Here is a 22277-nt window from a genome sequence, read left to right as displayed (position 1 = left end):
TGCCAAATAAAAACCAAAGTCAATAAGCTGGGAAAATAAGTGACTTACCCAATCTGTACTTCTCTTTAGCTTCAGCTCTCTCTTTGGCATCAAAGTACCAGACTGTGATGGCATAGCTGTAAGACATGACAGACAGAGACAAGTTAACACAAAGACAAGAGCTTTTTTCAGAACAAAACACAGCCTAATTCAAGGGGGGGTTCTGTTTCAGGAGAAATTTTACACAAAATCACAGCTTAAAAATCAGTCAATGGCTTGGATATTATGCAAGAAAGTCATCAAGATGACCAAAATCTAAATTAGTAAAGCAGGTTATGACTGTCTCAAAGCCATTTTTGTTTAAATGTCTGATAAAAACCAAAATTCCTTCAAAAAGAATCACACTTAAATGGAAAAACAGTCCCAAAAGATACACTTCTGACCCAGAGAGACAAAACAATACAAAAAAATTCCTAGTTTTGACATCTTATTTTGTAAGCAGCAGCAGGCCCAGGATAGCAGAGGGTTAATTCCCTCAGTTTTGCGTTTCTCCTGGGGGGCTGTGTTGTTTATTCCTGTCTCTCATGTCTTTGCCTTTCCAGCACGAGTCCTGCAATTGAACCTTCCTCCCCTCTCCCTCCCACCAACCCCCTCAGGAAACACATACTTCCTGCCTCTGGCTCCACCTCGCCCCCCAGCAGTTCGATGGAGACAAGAGAGAGGAGAGGAGAGTGTGTCATGTCCTTAATGAACACAAGTATTTGGTGCTACATTGTAAAAAAAAATGGTACAAGTAAAAGAGCTTACAAGTGATTATGTAATAAGTGGCTCTATCTTATATGGGCATCAAAGAAAGTTTAACAGATGGGATTTTTTTTCTTCTGTGGTTTACTCAGTAAAGCTTTATACTTGTCTGATTTGAACTCATAAGAGAACATGAAATATCATAAATCTTTCAATTTAAAGGGTGCAAAAAAAAGGAATTAAAGGTGGGAAACAAACACAAAATGCTCCCATCATGTGTGAATCTGTGTGCATGTAACCTCCTGGGCTTTTGGAGATTAAAAATAAATGATTAGTGTATTTTTTTGTGTTATAAAGCATATGAATTGTTCAGAAATTAATCCTAATAAATGTAGTACAATTAGCATGGTGTTCATTTAATTGCATATGCATTTCCATCACAACATGTGTTTAAATATTAAACATATACCAAACTTGCTATACTGGAAGTTTGCCCTGACTCTTTGTTCATATCTTGGCCTCTTTTTCTTTGTGTGCATTTTTACAAGTACTGCACGTACAAAACCCTGGCATGTCTAAGAATCACTAACCGAGTGGCGTAGGCTGGCTTGACTTCGTGTGGGTTCCTGCGGTCAGACCAGAAGATGAGCAGCCGGTCAAACAGAGGCTCGATGTTGGCTACCACATTTTTGCCTTCAGGGTAGATCTGCAACAGCCCTCCTTGTTTCTACAAAAAAACACAACACAGGCAAATTTAACAATAAGAATCATTTTGGAGAACAAAGGATGTCCAAAGGGTTAAACTGAAAGGTCAGAGAGTTCAAGTGTTTTGTTACCAATCGCATATTCAAGCCAATTTCTATGTGAGGTGCATTTTTTACTTTATTAAAGAAACATTATTTTGTGATGAAAGTGCGACTAAAAAAACTTTTATAATTCAACTGTTATTCACTTCATATATGTACCTTGACATCCCAGTTTTTGTTGAGATAGTAGATGCAGGTGATGCAGCGTCCGTCACCATTAGGGTTGTCAACATGGCGGACATACCCTGCCCCATTTCCTGGGTAACAGGCGACCATGGCCTAGAAACAGGAGAAATAGCAACACAAGTTTTTCAATTGTGTCTAACTTGCTCCAATAAAACACATATTCAATACTGAATTAGAAGAGGAAAAATGTAACCGTTTTGACAATAATTTGTTGAGTATTAGCCAGTTTAACACAGCCTGCCTTTGAAAATTATCTTATGGAAAGCAGGGTTACAACCAAAAAATGTATGCAAAGAATACATGGGCATAATGACCTCATCCATTGGTCTCCTGAAGAGGTGTTAGTAAAACAAACAAAAATGCATAGGTCCTGAAAGGAACTCAAGGTTTGCGTTGATTTTGGTGCCCCCTCTAGACAAAGCTGTAACTTCTACTTTTTTTCTGATTTTGTTCTATGTGTAGTAACTGTTTCTTTATTTTCAATTTAAAATGATCTTTTTTTTCATAATCAACTTTATCCGATACAGTCTGGATGCAGACCATTCATTTCTGAAGGCCACTCTCACAGACCGTTTATCTGAGTTGCCATATATCAGAACGGAAATATACTCTTAAACTTTTGACATAAGATCAGATTAAACTTCTGTTTAGGGTTGGGTAAAAGGTTAGGATACCAAAAGTTTAAAGTCAAAAACCTGACCTGCAAAACAATTACAGAACATTTAATAAAGCAGAGTAAACAGTCTGCTGACAGGAAAAAAGCTTGTCCTTCATGAAAAAATTCCAGTGCAGCCAGAGTAGCTTGAGTAGCTCGATTAAGTGCGCAAGTTATGTAGATGGCATAGCTAACATGGCTAAAGCTAAGCTCACCAAGCAGCTACGTAAACTATGTATCTACATTATCTACATAGCTTAGCTAGTTTTAGCTATGTTTGCTGAAGTTCATGTTACTAAAGCTAACTTAACCATAGAAAACACAGTCGCATATCTAACGTAGCTAATGCTAAGCGCACAACGCCGCTATGTAAGCTACGTAGCTACAGATTTCAGTCACATGAAAAGAAGGGTAACTCGGCTGAGGGTCATAAAAGGGCTAAGGGTCAAAAAATGCATAGGGTAAAAATGATGTCTCCTTGGTACACAGCTCCACTGTATGTGTTATGTGCTGTTCTGCCTTATAGTCAATGTGCTATACTACTTTATATCCAATATTACACTTTGCACCTTGCACCTGGACTTTCTAGATTGTGACATGTGACGAGGGGTTTCTCTTTGACTAAAAGGAACTTTAATTTTCTTTACTATTTAATTTTACCCTGATGTATGAGTGTAAAAATATACATGTATGGTCATATGTATATACTTTTGAGTAGATGAGGATATTTACAAATACACGAAATATTTTGTTCTTTTTTTTTTGGTTATGTTTTTATATACCCAATACGGAATAGATTAATGTGATGTGTACAAATGCTTATATGGCTGGAAGAGAAGGAAATGTCTCTATTGTACTGTTGTTGATGGAGAAAAAAAAAAAAAAAAAGTTTTAAGAAAATGCATAGGGTTGTTGCAGCTGCCATTGACCACTATGTGGAGCTACAGCACCTGGCATTTTTATTCCCTGTCCCTTCAAAACATGCATGTTTACATCTCCGAACAACCACAGAAAAACAAAAATAATAATCTAAGCTGTTAACTATAGTGGGGGACAATCCCTCTTTATACACTGCTGCCAGGATAAAAGTTTACAAAAGTACAGACAGTTTTATTTCTTTACGAGCTTGTTTAAGTAATGCTGTTGTCTGGCAGGTGAGTAGCAAGAAGTTCTTCTTCATAAAAGCATCAGTTAGTGCTAAATTAGCCAACTTTACAAATGGTGAAGCTACTTTCTCCTCTCTAGGTTTTCTTTCTCAGATGGGGATCTGTAAGAAGTATAACCTGGACTTAGCTCTTCATCATTTATTGCATCCAGCTAAAGAACAGGCCAGGAAGCCAGTCCATGAGCGTGTGTCATCATATAAAAACTATGAATATGGGGACTAATGGGGATTCCTTGGCTTTTGCAGCCAGCCTCAAGTGGACACTTGTGGTATCGCCGTTTTTTCTTTGCAACTGAAGGATACTGATTCAGCCATGAATAGATACGTAGATATTTCAGCAGCCTCTACTTTCCACCTCTCAGCCCAACTCAAGAATAAACTGTTTACTTGGTGAATAATTTCCATACTGTAATTTGAGACCAACAGTCTTTGAGATGGAGCAGAAAAATGTGTCAGAGTTCATCTGTTGTTCCCAACTACATAATGACCTGCAGAAAGAGTATCCAGGTTCAAACAATAGATACTCGCGCTGGTATTTCCCCTGCTTGACGTCCTCATTTGTGTGGCTGTGAAGCTGGAGAGCGCTGCTTTCTCTTGGGACTGAGGGGAATAGAGATCTGCATAAGAGCTCTTCACTCAACACACATTCCAGACCTGGGCCGCTGCTGGACCACGTGACTATCAAAAGGTTGAAAACAAGTCGTATGGGTATCACTATGACATATCGGTCTGAGGGACAGAGACATGCTCCAGTTTGAGATCAGAGCTTTGTTGATTGTCTCCACAGCAGATTCACACAGTGACTGACATCAGTCTATAACCTGGAAGATAGGGAGACGAGGTGACGTTAGCTGGCAGCATGTTGAGTAATAACCCCTCTGTTATCGCTACAGCCCGACTACAAAGGAAGATACTGTCACTGTCTTGACTTATATTGCTCTGAAAGGGAAGACAAAGTCACTGCATTACTTTAGCTCAGTTGTAGGACACTATTGTTCATCTGTTCTGCTGCAGTATCAATTTAACTTCCTTGACACTATCTTTTAAGCTCTCATGCTATGTTGCGAGAGTCTTAATCCCAAGGAAATCAAATAACCCTTTCATACATTATTAAGACAAACACACATGCTGTTTGTGAAACTCTAAAAAAACCCCAGCACACGTTTTGATACTGGCCAGAGCATTTCTCTCCTCCTCCATCTCTTGTCGTGTTTCTCTGCTTGCTCAGAGCTCACTAAATCTGGGTTGACTGTGTGTGACTCTGTTAAGCTGTCATTGCCAGCTCTAATTATTGACCAACGCTCGCAGTCAGAGCTCATTAACCTCCGGACCTTTTCCTCTGAGCTCCAAGTGACAAACAGACCTGCTGTGTCCAAATGAATGTAACACAAAAAGGAGAAATATGTGTCTGCACAGAAAGACCATTAGAAACATTAAAGTAATCTGGAAGTGATATGGGGCTGATTTGTTATGACTTCTCTGTTTTTACACTGATGGGGCCACTGAGATGGTTGGAGAGTAATACTGCAATTTGAGTCGTGTGTTTAAATGACATCAATATTTGTATAAATTAAAGGAAATCTGTGGAGTAACTGGTTGAAGAGATGTAACTTGGGTCAGTACTTAAGACCCCTTTTACTTACTGTGTGTTAATGTTTCACCATCCCTACAGGGATGGTACCGATCCGATCCAATATCGGTATTGGGTCCGATATGGACATAATTAATAGATTAGATATCTGACTGACGGCGCCAATCCAAGTGACCGATCCAAATCAATCCAACAGTTTGCAGTAGACCATGAACGCACCGCAATCTAACACAAGACAGTCTGTGTATAACCGAGCTAGTATTGGTTAGGATGTTCTTAGCGGTATAACTACCTAGTAGATTAAATGTAAATCCATATTTAGATTAGTCAAAACTAGCCTAAAAATGAGAGAACACAAAGAAGAGTGGGTGTGACGTTAGCCTGATAATACTCTCTACAGCGTGGCTAGCATTGAAAGCTAGTGCCGCCCACCTTCGTTCCTCTTTGCAGATTAATATCATGCTTCGATATTTGGCCTCGTTTCATTTTGGGTGAGTAGTCATATGTGAGCTTAACCCTCGACAGCCCACATACCACTTTATTTCCATTTACTTCTTTGGAAAAACTGTCGTACCGCGGTCTTCCTACTATAGGCTAATAGCTTAGCCACTGCCGAGCTTCTCATTGTTTACATCTGGTGAAGGGTCAGAGAGGAAGGCTGCGGCCATTAACTGAAGCTACAGCGGTCTCTAGTGGCGGGAGGTTCATTAAAGAGCATTATAGACAGGGATTTCAAGCCTGTGTTCATAAAAAAATGATAGGTAATTGTTGTTTATAACTTATACTCAGTTGTTGTTTTTTTGGATAATGTTATTTATTTTTTAGTAGTAATTCAAATAAATTTGTTTGGAATACATTTCAATTCAATTCATTTTTTTTTTGTTTTTTTTTTTTGCTTTTTAATAAGAGGAGCTGGGTGATTTACTATAGCCTCATGTAACCTCATATTATACCAACAACAATAATAATTGTTAAAAAAACAAAACAAAACAAAAAAATATATATATACAGGGCATCATGAAGTGCTTTAATGCGGACTCTTTCATTTTCAGTGAGCTCTCCACGTTTTACTATTCTGAATAGGAATGAGGGATTTCAAACTGAATTCACCCAAATTTGAGCCGGCTCACTGGGCTTCTCTGACAAGTCAGAAATGAATCAAGCATAACATTCAACCACCAAAACTCATTTTTCTGTTCAGGAATGCAAGTAAATAACTATAGTTTCACATATAAATCAAGAAATATTAATGTGCTTTACTATTTTTTTGTAAATCAGTAAATTAGAAAATTCATAGATAACAATAATTCTATTTTATCATTAAAAATATCATTTGGGTTAAAGAGCTCTACATATTGGTGTATTAACCATTGCAGAAACATAAAAAATGATTTTGGTAATTACCAATACTGTTAATTTAGGGCAGCTGTGGCACAAACCTTACTTTGGCTGGTGGTCTAATAAATTTGTTAAGCACTATATATATATATATATATATATATATATATATCTCAGAATCAGTTTCGGTATCGGCACATATTCATCGGAATCAGATCGGAACTGAAAAAAAGTGCATCCTTACATCCCTATCACTATTGCGCTAACCTCCAAGTTAAAATCCTATAAATGGAAAATTACCTTTTTTCTTTCCAAAAACTTGCATTGATGTACTAAGGCAGGCTGTTTATCTGAACTTTATATATGTCTTTAAATGCTAAAGGGGGAGTTCAACCATTTTGAATTGAGGTCTTTAATTAGAGGATTAACACTACCACTAAGGATTGGTTTTAAAAGATACAATTAACAAATCTTAGTTTCCAAAGTGTGGTATCAATGTAGGCTTATCTAAACCTTTCTGCATACACAGGCATGTATCAGAGAAGTTTTGATCTCTAGCAGCACTCGAGCAACTGGCCCCATTAACCAAATATCCTCTTAAGAGTTATCTTAAATTTCTTCTTAAGAAAGATCTTGAAACAAAACTATCTCAGGTTTGATGGCATGTTTTGAAAAAAAAAACAGATTTGTTAAATTTCTGATTTGATGAATGCCATGTCCCTGTAAACTACATGCTCTTGGATGTTTTTCCTCATTGGCATAGAAAAAATTCCTTTAATTCCCATAAAAGGGCATAAGACTGCAGGGCCATCCACACAAAGCACAAACACAGAAGTCACACGTGATCGAAAAAAGAAGTGGAGAAACATGGGAAAAGATGCCAAATTAGAATATTCAAACTATTAAAATGTGTGTTTTTCTATAGTAATGCTGTTGAAACTTAAAGCCACACAGGATGATATAATTACCTGATATTTTGTGGGGTCAGTAGTGGACACTACAACAAGATATGTTTAATAATAACACTAATCCAGACAGTGCTGTTATCAGAATCAATGTACACTAGCCATATCTTTTTTTTTTTTTTTTTTTTTAGAAATATGATTTGATGGAAATCTAACTTGATTCCAAAAGCTAACACAGTTAGATAAAGATACACCATTTAAGCACATAAGAATACCATATTGAGGGGAGGTTTTTCATTTTTTAAGTAGATTTGATTTTTTTATTAAAAAAAAAAACTAAGTGCTTAGTCCATATTTATATATTTTGATCAAACATTGCAGTATTGAAATACAAACTGACCATGTGAAATCATAGATTTGTGCATGTTATTCAATGAATAAAAGTGCCAATTAATAAAGTCAGTCAAAAATATTTCAAATTTATGTTTTTTTCTTTCTTAATCTAGAATATTTGGTGACAGTTAACTGCAAAATTAATTTTTTTACGGTTATATGAGCAATAAAATGAGCAGAAGTGCTCACAAGTGTTCTTAGATTTCAAGCTTAGCCAACAACAAATCATAAAGAGGAAAAAATTCTGGTTTATGTCAGAATCATATTAAAAGTTTTTTTGTTTGTTTGTTTTTTTGTTAATGAAAAATGCCCAGAGTGTTTTAAACCTGATCTTTATGTTGAGTCTACATAAGAATGCATTCTCACTCATGTACTTTTTACGGCATCAAACTGTTCTTTGGTGGTCTGATGGATCATAGCTGATCTTTTACCCTCTTAGACCGTCCCCCTTGGGTTTGAACCACTGTACTAAAAGAAGGTAAACACTGTGTATTAAAATATAATTTCATGTGACTTTTTCACAGACTTCCAGACAGTAACGTGTCTTAAGGTGTTGACATATCCTTGTTCACAGTAACCTCTAGAGGGCAGTGGTAATATCAGATCAGCTCACACTGATGACTCAAGGTCAGTACACACAACACAACGTCCACATTTCTTTAACATTTACCTATGTGCATAAGATGTAGCAGTCCCGGTGTGTTGCTCTAAATAGTGACCATGCTAACTGGTGACTTAAAGCTGACTGAGTCCTCACATATGCCTTTTTAAAATTATTGTCAGAATCAGCAATGTTTTTAATTAAATACTAAACTGATATAAAAAAGTCACCCGTCTGCAGGGTCACACATTGAACATTAACATTAATCTTACTTCTGTTTCCATCACTCACAGAACAGGATTTATTTTTCAGCTGCATACATATTTGTGTGCACAGTGACAATTATACATTGTTTAGATGCAGTAGTGGGTAGAGTACACAGTTACAGTACTCAAGTAAAAGTACTGCTACTTAATAATAATTACTCAAGAAGAAGTAAAAGTACTCATAAAAATAAGTACTTGAGTAAGAGTAAATAAGTACCTTATTAAAAGACTACTCAAGTAGTGAGTGACTTCATTTTGTGCAATTTATTAAAACGTATTGCATTATGACATATTATTCAGGGGTAGTAATGTAAACTGCACATTATCAAAAATAAATTAGCATAACTTGCCAAAAGTATATGAAATAAAAACTTAACTTAATACATAAATCAGCAGTCAAGTTATGTTTGTTAATCACAATTATGGGATGAAAAATTCAATATAATGAGAAAAAACAGACTCCCTCATTATAGTTGTCTTATTGCTACACAATGGTTTTAATCTCACATATATGAATTTACAGCTTGCAGTTCTTACTTTTTAATCACATTATATTCATTTTATCATGTGTTAATGATTTTTGGCTCATATTTATGAAATTAATTTTATTAACTGGCCTAATTTCTGACCTTTGGCCCCTATTTATTTAATTTTTACTTTTTAGCTCCAATTTATGAATTTTTATCCTGATTTTCACTCAACAAATTTGGCCAAACTGAAACTTATTAAACCAAAGACAACTTTAGCTCACTAGCACCACATTATAACCACGTTAGGTATAATCACTGATATAAGAGATATGCCACACACACATGATAATAGCATCACCCACCACGTAACGTTAAATAATGCCTATAAAATCACATTTGTGGCAGAGTTGTATAGGTGGTTGAACACGTGACATCATCTATCACTGACACAACTGTGTCTTTGCAGTCTGTAAGTTAAAACGGAGATTTGAACTTATATGTTTAGCTAACTAGCAGTGCAGTCGTTAGCTTATTTAGCTTTCTTGCAATAACGTGCTTTCTGAGATTTGACGTGCTATTTTTGAAGCTTGACATTTCCACAATTTTAGGTAGACACAGTAGGCAGCGCATTATGTGGCTGTTGTTCCTCGTCGTTTGAAAGGCAAAGAGTCTTGATGTTGGGCCAGGGATGAACATGCTCCTCAGAAGGAGACGCAGGTATTACATCTTCAGCCATTATCTCCAACTGTTGATAGTTAAGGGGGAGGGGTCACTTCTCCGTTTACTCAGTGATGCTGAGGATTTTACCTCACGCTGCTGTGAGAGCTCAGCTGAGAGTAAAAAAAAATACTTAATGAAAGTAAAAGCAGCGACCAGTGTATTGCCCAATGTAACGGATTAGAAATATAGTTTTTTTCATCACAAATGTAATGGAGTAGGAGTAAAAAGTACTGTGCTCAAAAACTACTCTCAGAAGTAGGATTAAAAAAAAACTACTCAAGTACGTCTAACGGAGTAAAATGTAACGCGTTACTACCCACCTCTGTTTAGATGTGAGAATTGTGGAATAAGTTTTTAAGTTTGTCTTAAAACTTTCATCCATTATATCCCCTGTTGCTGTGTTGACTGTCACACAACCCCAGCTTCTACACTGCACTCACGGCAGCCATGATGCGTATGCCTACGCGTGCCATCATATTTGATATATAATTCATAATGATGGCATATCTCTAGCCAGAGCCCATGGAAGTCTGCTGCTGTAAACTAGGCCAAATAAACTCTATTATCGAGCCGTGCTTAATCAAAAAACAAAATATAAAATCCCTAAATGCTCATGCACCTTTTGGTGTTATGTCTGACTTACACAGGACGCCTTGATAAATTAACAGAGTATAGATTTTATATTTTTATCATTATCAGAGCTCATTAAAGAAAAAAGATCATGTTTATGGCCAAAACAGAGATGCTAAATTAGCCATAAAGAAACATCTGCAGTGAGTACTCTGCTTTTTTCACATAGCTGTCAGTGTCACATTAACATATGATCTGCTGCTGAGGATCTTGTAACTGATAACACCTGATCCACTTACTTGTAACAAAGATGCCCTTTGGTGGAGTCAGGGACTTTTTCTTATCAGACATATAGATAAAGATATACATATTTGTTATGAATGCCATTAAAGATCACATTTAAATACGTTTATATTTATGCTGGTTCACACAAGGCAAAAATTCATTCAGTCTGTGATAATGTTGATCTAAACCTATGAGTACCATAACTTTATCAGACAAGTTAACCCTGTACTGTCTCTATACAAAATGCCATTAATAAAAGTTGAAATATCTGATGTGAGCTGACATTATATACAATCTGTATAAGCACAGTTTTTATTGTCTGGCTTTTGAATACCGAGAATAACAAAATCTACATAAGGTTTTTTTAACCCATGTTGGTTCAGGATAGGAGTGATTGTTTTATGCACTGTGCATTTATTCAGGGAAGAGATGTTTTTCGCAGAACAGATTTTTAAACTTGAAACAGCCTTAACAACTGTAATCAAACACACTTAGCATGCAATATGCCACAGCAGACAGCAGGCCAGCAGCATAAACACACAAAAACAATGTCTTTGTCAAAGCTAAAGCAAGACAAGTGTATAATTTTTTAGTCTGAGATTTCAATTCATCTGCTGTCAGTGGCTTAAATACACACAAACACAAAACACTCTGTCACACAGCATGACACAGCACGTCTCGGTCCTATCTACCATTTCTGCCTTTCTTGCTCTTCATCCCCACAGCTAGCTGGAGTCTAATTAACACCTCCTCCCCCTTCTATACCCTCATTAATGGTCTGATGGTATAGCTGGGCAGATGCCTGTGCAGCAAAAGTGATGGCAAAAAAGAAAGAAAAAAAGAAAAAGAAAATAGAAAAAAAAAGAAAAAGCCTTTTAAAGACAAGACTGAAAAATAAACTCCAATCCTGCATGCATATTCTGATTAGAGGATTGATAGTGGAGAGTAGGGGCTAGATAAGCTCAAGCAAATACCGCCATTACTGCTCATCAAGCAGAAAGAGAGAGGAGGGGAACATATAGAAGTGTGTGAGGGAGGAAGAAGGAAATAAAACATGACAGGAAAAACAATAACTAGAAAGTTGATGTCTCTGTTCTGAGTTCTTATATCAAACAAACTAGATATTAAAAATATTATAGGCAGGGCTGGAAAGTAACTCGTTAAATTTAGTGAAAGGACTGTAATCAAGTAGTTTTTTCAGTGCGTGTACTTTTTAAAGTGCACTTTGAATTCAGTATTTTTAACATCAAGTATATTTTATGGAAATTATTGTACTTCACCACATTTTTAAAAACATAAATTACTGAGTGAAAATAGAAACTGACAGCCAAGGCTGCACCAATAAATGCTTTTATTTATTCATGTATGCTGCACAACATTGTAGCCTTTTAAAAAATGTAAACCCTTTTCTTCAAAGGAACCCTGCATGATCAGACTAATTCACCTTATTGGAAAGATATCTGTATCTGTATATTAAACAAAAAAACTCACAAGATATCTGCATTTTGAGAAAATGTATTCTTATAAACTCACCAGGAGGCCACCATGTTTTGATCTGCACTGGTATTGTAGCATCACTTGGCCAGATTGCTCTTCAGTGTACTTTCATTTAACCGACTGCTTCAGACTGGCAGCCCTAGTGTTGGCCGCAGCTCTTCCACTGATACACACGTCTCACAAGTTTTGAGGTTTGAGGTCTGTTTTTTTCTGTGCACCATAAGCAGTTGTCAGTCACAATAGACAGGAAAATGATCAATGGAGAGCCATATTGTCCTTGTTGGAGCAAATTTGTACAAGTACAGTGGCGGTTTTTGTTGTTGTTGTTGCTGTTGTTGTTTTACAGTGTAATGTATTTGGCCCATGTTGACATGATCATCTATAACCCCCCCACCTCTCTTCCTTCGTCAACACCAACGTGCAGAGCAGACACAAACGGAGTCATTGCAGCAGCAGTGCAAAGTTGGAGCCCACACACACCTCCTCCCCTGCCCCACCAGCCAGCCAGGTAACATAAATGAATTGAATGTATTGTTTGCCCCCTAAGCCTCAGTTGCCAAGCTGTAACCTGCATTTATTTGCCTCTGTTGTGAAGTAGCCTGTCTCATACAGCACCAAACACAGCTGAGCATAAATTAGCCGACTGCTCACCTGCTTAACAAGCGATGCTAGCCCAAATCAATAACAGACAGGACGTGATGACCACCACACAACTAATGTCAGTAGAGTTTGTCATTGGTACAGCATGTGAACCTATCAGTATACTCAAGCTGAATATTTACTGCTAAATGACAAACAGAAAAAGTAGCTTTCTGCCTTGTTGTAATGCCACCAAGCAGTCTTATTCATACTTTTGGTGTCTTTTATTTACTAATTGCAGCATTAGCATAATGCCTAGAACGGACATAGACATGGTGGTGCAGTGGTTAGTGCTGTTGCCTCACAGCAAGAGGGTTGCTGGTTCACTTCCCAAACAGGGCCTTTCTGTGCGGAGTTTGCCGTGCATGCGTGGGTTCTCTCCGGGTACTCCGGCTTCCTCACACCACCAAAAACATGATAAGCATAAGCCCACCCCTGACCTGGAACGGAACAAGGGGTATAGAAAATAGATGGATGGTCCTAGAAAGGAGAGGGTTAAAAAGGAGAAAGAAAAGGAGCTACAGCAGGCAGCCCAGGGAAGCAGCTCTCTGGTCTCCACCAGCAGCAAGGAGGAAGAGGAAGATGAAGACGACAGGTCAGAGTCAAGACCAGAGTCATGTTAACTGCTGAGGGCCTTTTAAAGCTCAGATTTTAAAGTTGATCTCTTCCTCTAATTTTATTGAAATATCTTAAAAGCTGTCCACATTTTAATTAAACTACACAAAGTGGTTTGTCAGTACTAAATCAGGCATGAAGGTATATTAGCTAATTATATTATTTTGTACCAACCATAAGTTATTTCTATGTTACAGGACTTGCAGTAACCTTGTATTTACCTTAATAGGCTATTATTAAAAGTTAAAGAATAGTCTATTATTAAAACTAAAAAAATAGGCTATTATGAAAACGTAAAAAACAGGCTATTATTAAAACTATTATTATTCCCTAGGCAGCTACAGCAGGGAAGCAGCTCTGTGCTGTCCTGCAATAGGCCATCTACCAGCATGGATGATCAAAATGAGGGAGAACAAGAAAGGCATGTGCAAGAACAGCTATATGTGAAAGAGATGACACAATTGCAAAGATAGCTACTATGTAACATGTGCCTGTAATGTTTTTTTTTTCTTTTAAAATTGCACATTGCTATAATAAGGCAGCAGGCAGTTCCACATGCCGCACACAGTGCCCTTATTTTTCCCTGAGCCCCTGCCCCCCAAAATGTCTGTGCACACCACTGTACATATATATCGGTAGAATATGTTTGAAATAGGGATGCATGATATTGAATTTTTGTCCATATCTGACATGCCAGTATTTTAAAACTCATTTTGGCTGATACCGATATTCAATTATATTTTTACCACTGTAAAAAACACCAAATCCATCCTGTACTACAAATATTTTTTTAATATAGGTGGTCTATTTTTTTTTAGAAACAGACAAAACATTTGATTTTTATCAGAAATGGAGGATGTATTGTTCTTTGTTTTTTTTTTTGTTTTTTTCCAAATACAGCCATACACTAATGAAAAACTTACAGTAATGTCTTTGGGTTACATGTGCATCACATGCTACATGTATTTTTAACAGTACAGCCAAAGTCATCTGCATCTTTGAGGGTAATAAACAGCAGCAAAATAACCTGCTGACACTGAGCTCCACAGTGCAAAAAAGAAATAGCTTAAACATTTAGATTGATTCTCCTTATTACTCAGCCAGTTTGCAGGATGACTCCCTGAGATACTCCTTACAAAGTGCTTTAAATAACAACAACAAAAAAAAGATTCTTAAATACAAAAAGTGTAGCTATAGTTTAGAGTTATATATGCTTTTGAATCTTTGAGACTCAAGATGAACAAAAGAAATAAAACTTCAACTGAAGTAGCTCTCCTGATTCTGCTTTTTAAAGCACAAACTAACTAAGCAACCAAGTTTAATGGATATTTCCCTGTAAACAGCTCTGAAACAACACAGTGACACCCACATCTCCAATGCTGGAGACAGAGCACCTTCATGCACAGCCAGAGCGCTATGCACACACTTGGCACACAGAAGTCCGTCATTGCTTTTGCCATGTTTCGCGCACTGTCACATAGCATGACGTGTACGGTCTTCTTCTCTATTTTCCATATCCGGAACATGCTGTCAAAAGTGTCTGCGACTGCTGAGTGAGCATTCCTGTGAGTGCAGGACAGGCTCTTAAAGAGTGAAATCCTCATATCCACTGAGGCAGTGAGGCTCAACATGCTAACAGGACGGACAATTGATTTTCATATATCTGTGGTGATGCTAATATGTTCAGCTTTCATGATGAGCTTCTTTACGTGACTGGAAACGAAGTTTTGCAGTTCAGGTAAGGCTATAAGCGCCTGCTGGGTATAACATAGCCGGGCTTTAAATGCATCATTAGCCCACAGAAGCCCATTTATTCTACCACGCTGAAAGGCTGATTATCAAGAGCTATACATTCAGTGATTCTCCTGTTTAGCTCCTTACCTTTGTGTGGTCGCTGCTGTATTTTTTAGCTTTGTTGAATGACTTAAGTAGAGGTTGTTAATGAGTTTTCCCTGGCACGAAATTTTGTCATTCTTTATCTTAAAAGAGTCCTTGTAGTCATCAGGGTGACGTTTTTTTTAGATGCAAAATTAAAGTGGTGGTGTTAAAGGCGTGTTGTTGAGTCCTCCTCGCATCACATGCACTTATCAAGCAATGCAAACAGCTACTTTTCTGTCGTTCCCACACCTGAAACTTATCCCACACTGCTGCCCGATCTGTACTACGCATGTGCAAATATACGTCACCTTTATCATTTTTTTTTTTTTTTTGTTGTCAGCAGCCGAACAAATTAGAAGAAGAAAAAGAAATTGAAGAAACTAAGCCCCTTCACTTTAATCAAGATCTACAGCCTGACATATAAACTATAAATTGCTTTGGCTGTTTTGTGTATCAATGTATTAAATTTTAAATAAAGTTTGTTTGTTAAAAAGATCAATGTATTATGTTGTCATTTTGTTGAATCTGAATAAAGTTTTTGTCAAAAAAAAAAAAAGTGACGTATATTTGCACATGCGTAGTACGGATCGGGCAGCAACAACACTGCCGATCAGTAACTGCTTTAAAATGTTTCGATAGGCTGCTGAGTGGATGTAGATGCATGTTTGCACATGCGCAGCACAAATTGGGTTTCCGGGACTGATCAGGTACCGACACTGCAGACATGTTGAGGTTGTTGATGGCACATGTCCGGCGCCATTATGACGTCACATTATTGGCCGTACAGATAGGCATAAATTTTATTATCGGCCGATACGATAATTAACTTTTTAAGCTATTATTGGCCAATGGTAAAGTTGTTTTCCAAACTTCTATTTGTGAAGCTTTCTGTTTCCATGCAGTATAATACGCCACAGCTGAAGCGAAACGCAGTATAAAACCACTTTCGGTTCGTGCATTTCAAAGTTAAAGCCCGCTTCAGCATTTCTTTGAAGAAACTCTCTTGTTTGTACATAATGCTTATATTTTGAATAGCTCCTGTCACGGTTCCACTATACACTGAATCAAGTCACTTACAGTGTGGTTTATTAAGATAAAACTTAGATGGAACGACAGGGCTTTGACAGCAGGGAGACAAAGCCACCATGCAGCAAACTTGCACCTGGAATGAAAGCTGTGCTGGTGCGTGCTGTAGCCGACAGATGCAGCAGCTGCAGGCAGCAAAACATAGTTCAATGTGGCTAAAAAAATGTTTATAAAAAGTGGCAAAATGGTCACAAGATTAAGAGCCAGAAAATCCTGAGCTATGGAAAATTGTATTTTTTAAGTGAATCATTTCAATGTTCTATCTCAGTACCAAGTTCAATCCCAGTAATTTGGATATCTAAGTTCCAGTCTCATCCATACCAGCTTATCCATTCATTAAAATCTGTAAAAAAAAAAAAACTAGATGTGTCCACAGCTAAAAGGTTTACAAAAGGTTAAATTGTCCATGATTTGGGCAAAAAAATATCCACAGTCCTACTTTTTGTACTTAACTAGCAGAGAGAGGTAGGTAGTTTTTATTTATTTTTATTTAACCTTTATCTAACCAGGATTTATACCATTGAGATATAAAAATCTCTTTTACAAGGGAGTCCTGGCCAAGACAGCAGCATGGTAAGTTTCACATATATGACATTAAAACAGGACATAGAACATAGGTTACATAAATTAACAAATCAGCAGCTTTCAGCAGAAAAGCATGTGCACACACTGGTCAAATGTTCCCTAACTCTAGTTTTGAAATCCCCTAAACTAACACGACGCTCAAGTTTAAGATGACCCTGTAACTCTGACCAAGACGATGGAGCAAAAACATTAAAAGCTCTTTGACCAAAGACAGAGCGAGTGCAAGGAATATCATACATGATGAGTCCATGAGAACAAAGATTAAAGCTACTGACAGCTTTTGGAGTCAGTAAGGAACAAAGATAAGAAGGTAATTAATGTAAAATAGCCTTATAAAAAAAGATATACTAATGTTCCATCCTTCTATTGTATAAGGATGACCAACCGAGTTTCTCATATAGAACACAATGATGGGTCTGAAAACCCAGATCAGTGATAAATCGCAAGGCAGCATGGTAGACTGAGTCCAACGTTTTCAGAGAGGATGAGGTAGCATGCATGTAAAGAACATCAACATCAAACAAACAAACAAGATTCACTGGTCGAGTCTAATGGTGTGTTCCAGTTAATCTCTGAACTCAGGAATTTCGATTGCCCCTGAATGCCTCCTGAAGTCTGAATTCCAGCTTGGAAACCCAGAGTTAGGGGTAGACCAATTATCGGCCTGGTCAATTATTAATGTTGATATTTGGCATTTAGACGATTACTGGTATAGGCATTTTATTTTATGGATTAACCTGACAAAATCAATTAATTCAAAGGTTTCATACTTTGGCTTCACTGCAAGATATGCCTTCCCTTCTGGTTTTGGATTCACTGTCTATAGCCTCCAGCCAACAATACTATCTGACTGGCTTGATGTCTCTCAACCACAAGAGAACACTGAGGCAAGGGTGGCACTGACACTGGGAGTGTTTGGTATCACTTCCTGTTTCCTGCTGCTACTGTATTTCTCTGTGCTGTTTCTCATGTTGACAGAACTAGAGCTTAACTGTTTATTTCATTAATTTTATAACATGCAGTTTTACTCTGGCTTCATTTAGTTCATTATGTTTGTCAAAACAAATGCATATCAATTCCAAATATCAGTTATTGGTCTCATGCACTAGTCTACATTACAATCAGTATTAATATCAGCCAGGGATATCGATCAACCCTTACCCAGAGTTGCTAACTCATAATGACTGGAACGTGGTAACTCAGTATGATGTTATTCCCTTCTGAGTTAACCAAATGCTGGATTACATGCATCTTAACCTTCAGTCCTGAACCTTAGCTGTCTTTAACACTGTCTGTAGGACCAGCATAAAAGTGTGAGTTCAAGAGGGTGTAAAGGCTACATGAGGAAAGGGCAGGCAGGGTTGTCAAAATGTTAAATACCCTTGATTCTTTTCCATACCATATGTTTAAAAACAAAACAAAACAATATCTGCCATTTTATAATCAATTCAAACAGCACAGAAGCTTTAGATCTTCAGTTATATTTTGACAAAAAGCCACTATAAAAGAAAGAGAGGGAGAAACTGTCTTAATTGCACAAGTATGTTGGCAACTTCTCAGCTTGATGCAATTCAGACACTACACAGAAGTTTGCCTGTATTTTTTCATAAATAAAACATGCAAATACCAGATGACAGAATGCCTGGGACTTGCACTTTAGTTGCTGTCATATCAAACAGGTCATACTGAAGTTTAAAATACTGTTTTATAACAACTCATACGTGGCTAATGCATAATGGTCCCAAAGAGTCCTTAATCTCCTCCTTGTTGCCCTCATCACACATTCGAGTCCATGAGTCACTGAGGGTGAGAGTGGGGAGTGGACCAGGGTCTGAAGGACACTTCAGTCTGACAGATGTTTGCCATCTCTGTGGCTCAAAACAAATGACTCACTGACTGTCCAGTAGCGCCACCATTTTACTCTATTTCCACAGCTGATGACTCACTAGCAGCCCAGCAGACATAGGGCATGATATAAATTGCGATTGGCTTTTTATTAATAGCTGCTAGCAGATTAGATTTCAGAAAAGTGAGGAGCAAAGAAGTCAGGAGGGAAGTTTAACTAAATTACGATGAACTGCTCTGTCACTCACAAAGTTATATCTGTGCCCTATTTCCTGGTTTGTATCATGGCCTATCATTCAGATTGATTTCCCCTTAGGTATCTTCCTATAAGCCAGTGAAATTTTTTTTGTAAATTCATTGGAGGGTATTGGTTTTGTATGGGTACCTGACAGAAAATGATTAATTCCTCTTAGTACTAGTAACTGTTCTATTTTCTGGTTTAAGTGGTTGTCATGTTTGTAGAGATGGTGGTGTCTGTACCTCTCATGAGGTCAATATACTGCAATTGGACACATATTTTTGAAAACACAAGTGTCATCTTGTGTTTATCATGCTGATTATTCTTAATCTGAACTTTGAAAAAGTGGGAAAATGTGCTCAGCCGTTGTGCTTCGAGGCAGCCCTGATTTGACCTCAATAGTGTTCCTTGTAAATGTATGAGTCACCGCTGAATGCTAGCAATGGAGAAAATGAATGTGTGTTACTGCGGGTGTGAATGCAAGCATTTGAGCAAAATGCTTAGTCATTTTCCATGTGATACAGGTGCCATGCAGTAAGTGTTCTGAGACACACTAAAACAAAACTCTAAGAGAAATAATCTTTCAAGATCAAAATTAGTTTAGAACTGTTTTTACGAATGTGGGCACAAGCATTGTTTTAAGGGATGAAACTCTGCTTACACTAATCTGACTCATCAGAAAAATATGTCCACATATATCTAAGTAGGTGGCTAGTCACTTTTTAAATTCTGAATTTGACAGTTACTCTATTGAATCTAAACTTAAAGAAACATAAAGACTTCAAGAGAATATGAGGCCCATGATAACTAAAATAATATTGATAGTTAAAGGAGTGCCAGCTACATTATCAGCCACACATGTACTAAAGTTCTTGCTGAATCAATTAATATTCTGTTAATTTCTGAGAGCGATGTGTCACTTTTTCTTGGTGTGAGTCCTGAGGAGGCTCAGTCCTTTAAAGAAACAAGTACGGTAGACTCTAAGGCCAGGTTGGAAACCACATCTACTCACTGTCCTACAATTCTATGGAGGAAAAACTGATGCACAGCTAGCTGGAAAAGCACAAGGTGTTGCAACCTTTGCAAAACACAGCTATCAGCAACATATGTGCTTCTACACTGGGGTGCATCTAAAACAAGAGGTGTCATACTGCAACATAAATAACGTTATGAAAACCACCAACTTTGCTATGAAAGGGCTTGCAAATTTAATTCCAAATCTGTGTTTCTCTCTCTGTCGTGCATCCATCCCTGCAAATGAGCTAGACCTCTGCAGATGCATTGTGCGTGTGAGTGGATGACGTCTCGCTCCTGCCTGCATGATGGCACTGCTGAGCTCGAAGAGGGGCATCTGAGGACACACTGCTGCAGCGAGCAGACATTCACATCCCACTGATGCTGCTGCTGCATCGCCCCGTCTCACCGTCTATCCTCCCACTCTTTACAGTCTACCCCTCCCTTTTCTTATGTATCATTGCCGACTCCTCTTTCCCCCACATCACAAGTCTTTCCCACCTTAAGCCTCACCTGTATTAACTGAATTATCTCTCTTTGTCAACAGTGTAATCTTTCCTCACAGGCAGCAGAACCTGAGTCCAGCTAGCTAACAGAGTCAGGGTACACAGATATTATTTCAGGCAGTGCCAGCCTCTCTCCATCTCTTTCGTACATAACGCAGAGCCCTGCTCTGTATGGGCCTGTTACCAAGGTGACAGCAAGGAAATATTTTGTCCAAGTACTGAACAAGGGGGTTGATAAGACAAGGGAGAAGCAGGGTGATGTAACAGACAGGGGAAAGGGAAAGGAGGTCAGGATTAAAACAAAAGATATAAAGTGGAAAAAATGAGAGAAAATAAGGCTTTAAGAAGAAATGTCGCCACACAAAGAAGAGGACGGAAGAGACGCAGTGACCTTCTATCTGAGTGAACTCCTCCCTGATCACTTCCTTGCCCTCTCATGTACACTCCATCACTGTATCTATGCTGTCTCCTCCTCAGGAAAACACCCAGAAGGGACATTTTGTGCTGTACATTATTGAACTTTCTTTTTAATTAAGTCAGGCCAGTGGAGGGATGTGGCCTGGGATCTTTCCAGTTTACTGGCTTTGTCATCAGCACCTATGGATAGATCCAGCAACCCCTAAAAAAACTCAAGACCTTAAGTCCTGTTAATTCTTAGAAAAGGACATTTTCTTTTCTTTTTAATCTAACGTGACACACATGCATATCCAAGTATAATACAATAACAGAAATGTTTCCTTTTATACAAAGATTCATAATCACTTTGTTAGAGTATGCACTGATGAAATACCTTAAGGAAAAAGAAGTTCTTCTGGTTTAACCAACCAAATCTACTTTACCTAGACGAGCAGCTCAATGAGATTATAAAGAGGGTTTCTGCACATGTATAATGGGTCCAAGCAGTGGGCAGTAGTTCTAAATATTTCATCATCAAAACTGCAGATTCAGAGGAAGCATGTGATGCAGAAAAAAACTCAGTTCAACAGTTTCATAGCAGTCATTTCACTTTCCTGTTGTGTGCTGTCATTTTTGCGCTTACAGGGTAGGAGTTTGATTTGAATCATAAGTGAAACCACATTTGATAGAGCTAACGCCCAGCTAAAGTCAATGTAAATGAAAAGATGAGCACAGAGGGCAAGGTGCTGCAAAGTAGGGTGTAGGCCTGAGTGTAGGCTGAATACATCAGAGTTCCTGGAAAGTGATTTTAAAAAATCTTCAGATTTTTTTGTATTACAGGCCACTGTGTTATGAAACACCAGGCCAAATATCATTCAAGAAAAACATATCCAAGTTTATAAAAATAAGCTTCAAAATCATTTTTAAATCTATAGCATTTTTCCATAATATCAATAATCAAAATAACATGGATTCTTTCATTTCAAGACATTCAAGATCACAAAATTTTGAAAGAATTTTTTTTTACAAATACATATATTTTTTAAAAAATGCAACAAAATATCTTATTTAGAGCTCTCTAGGTTAAGTGGTGACTGCAGAAGTTAACCTTGAGTGACAAGTTTGCAGGTAACAGCCTCATCCTAATTTGTTCATGAGGAGAAGTCATGTTGTTCCTATTTTAGATGAGCTGTCAAACTGGTAGGGGTCTGACGAGATCTTGTGCCACAAGATTTCGCGAGATCAAAACAGTAAAAGATTTCTCATTGTGGAAAAATCAATCTCGCGAGATAAATATTGCGCAG

The 22277-nt window shown here is 37.7% G+C and overlaps 1 protein-coding gene across 2 annotated transcripts in view; it reads right to left on the bottom strand.

Moving 5' to 3' along the window:
• Nucleotides 1-22277, bottom strand: part of egln2 (egl-9 family hypoxia-inducible factor 2) — a 43796-nt gene that overhangs the window by 17108 nt on the left and 4411 nt on the right. For both annotated transcript variants that reach the window (XM_041804415.1, XM_041804417.1), the window contains exons 3-5: nucleotides 1689-1808; nucleotides 1314-1450; nucleotides 49-116 (exon numbers count right to left, since the gene is read on the bottom strand). In XM_041804415.1, coding sequence (XP_041660349.1) covers nucleotides 49-116; nucleotides 1314-1450; nucleotides 1689-1808 — 325 coding nt within the window. The remainder of the gene's footprint in view (nucleotides 1-48; nucleotides 117-1313; nucleotides 1451-1688; nucleotides 1809-22277) is intronic.

Source organism: Cheilinus undulatus, linkage group 2 (genome assembly GCF_018320785.1).
Source record: "Cheilinus undulatus linkage group 2, ASM1832078v1, whole genome shotgun sequence".
Lineage (NCBI taxonomy): Eukaryota > Metazoa > Chordata > Actinopteri > Labriformes > Labridae > Cheilinus > Cheilinus undulatus.
Note: the sequence above shows the minus strand (reverse complement) of the source record. Positions and strands in the feature narration are given on the sequence as shown.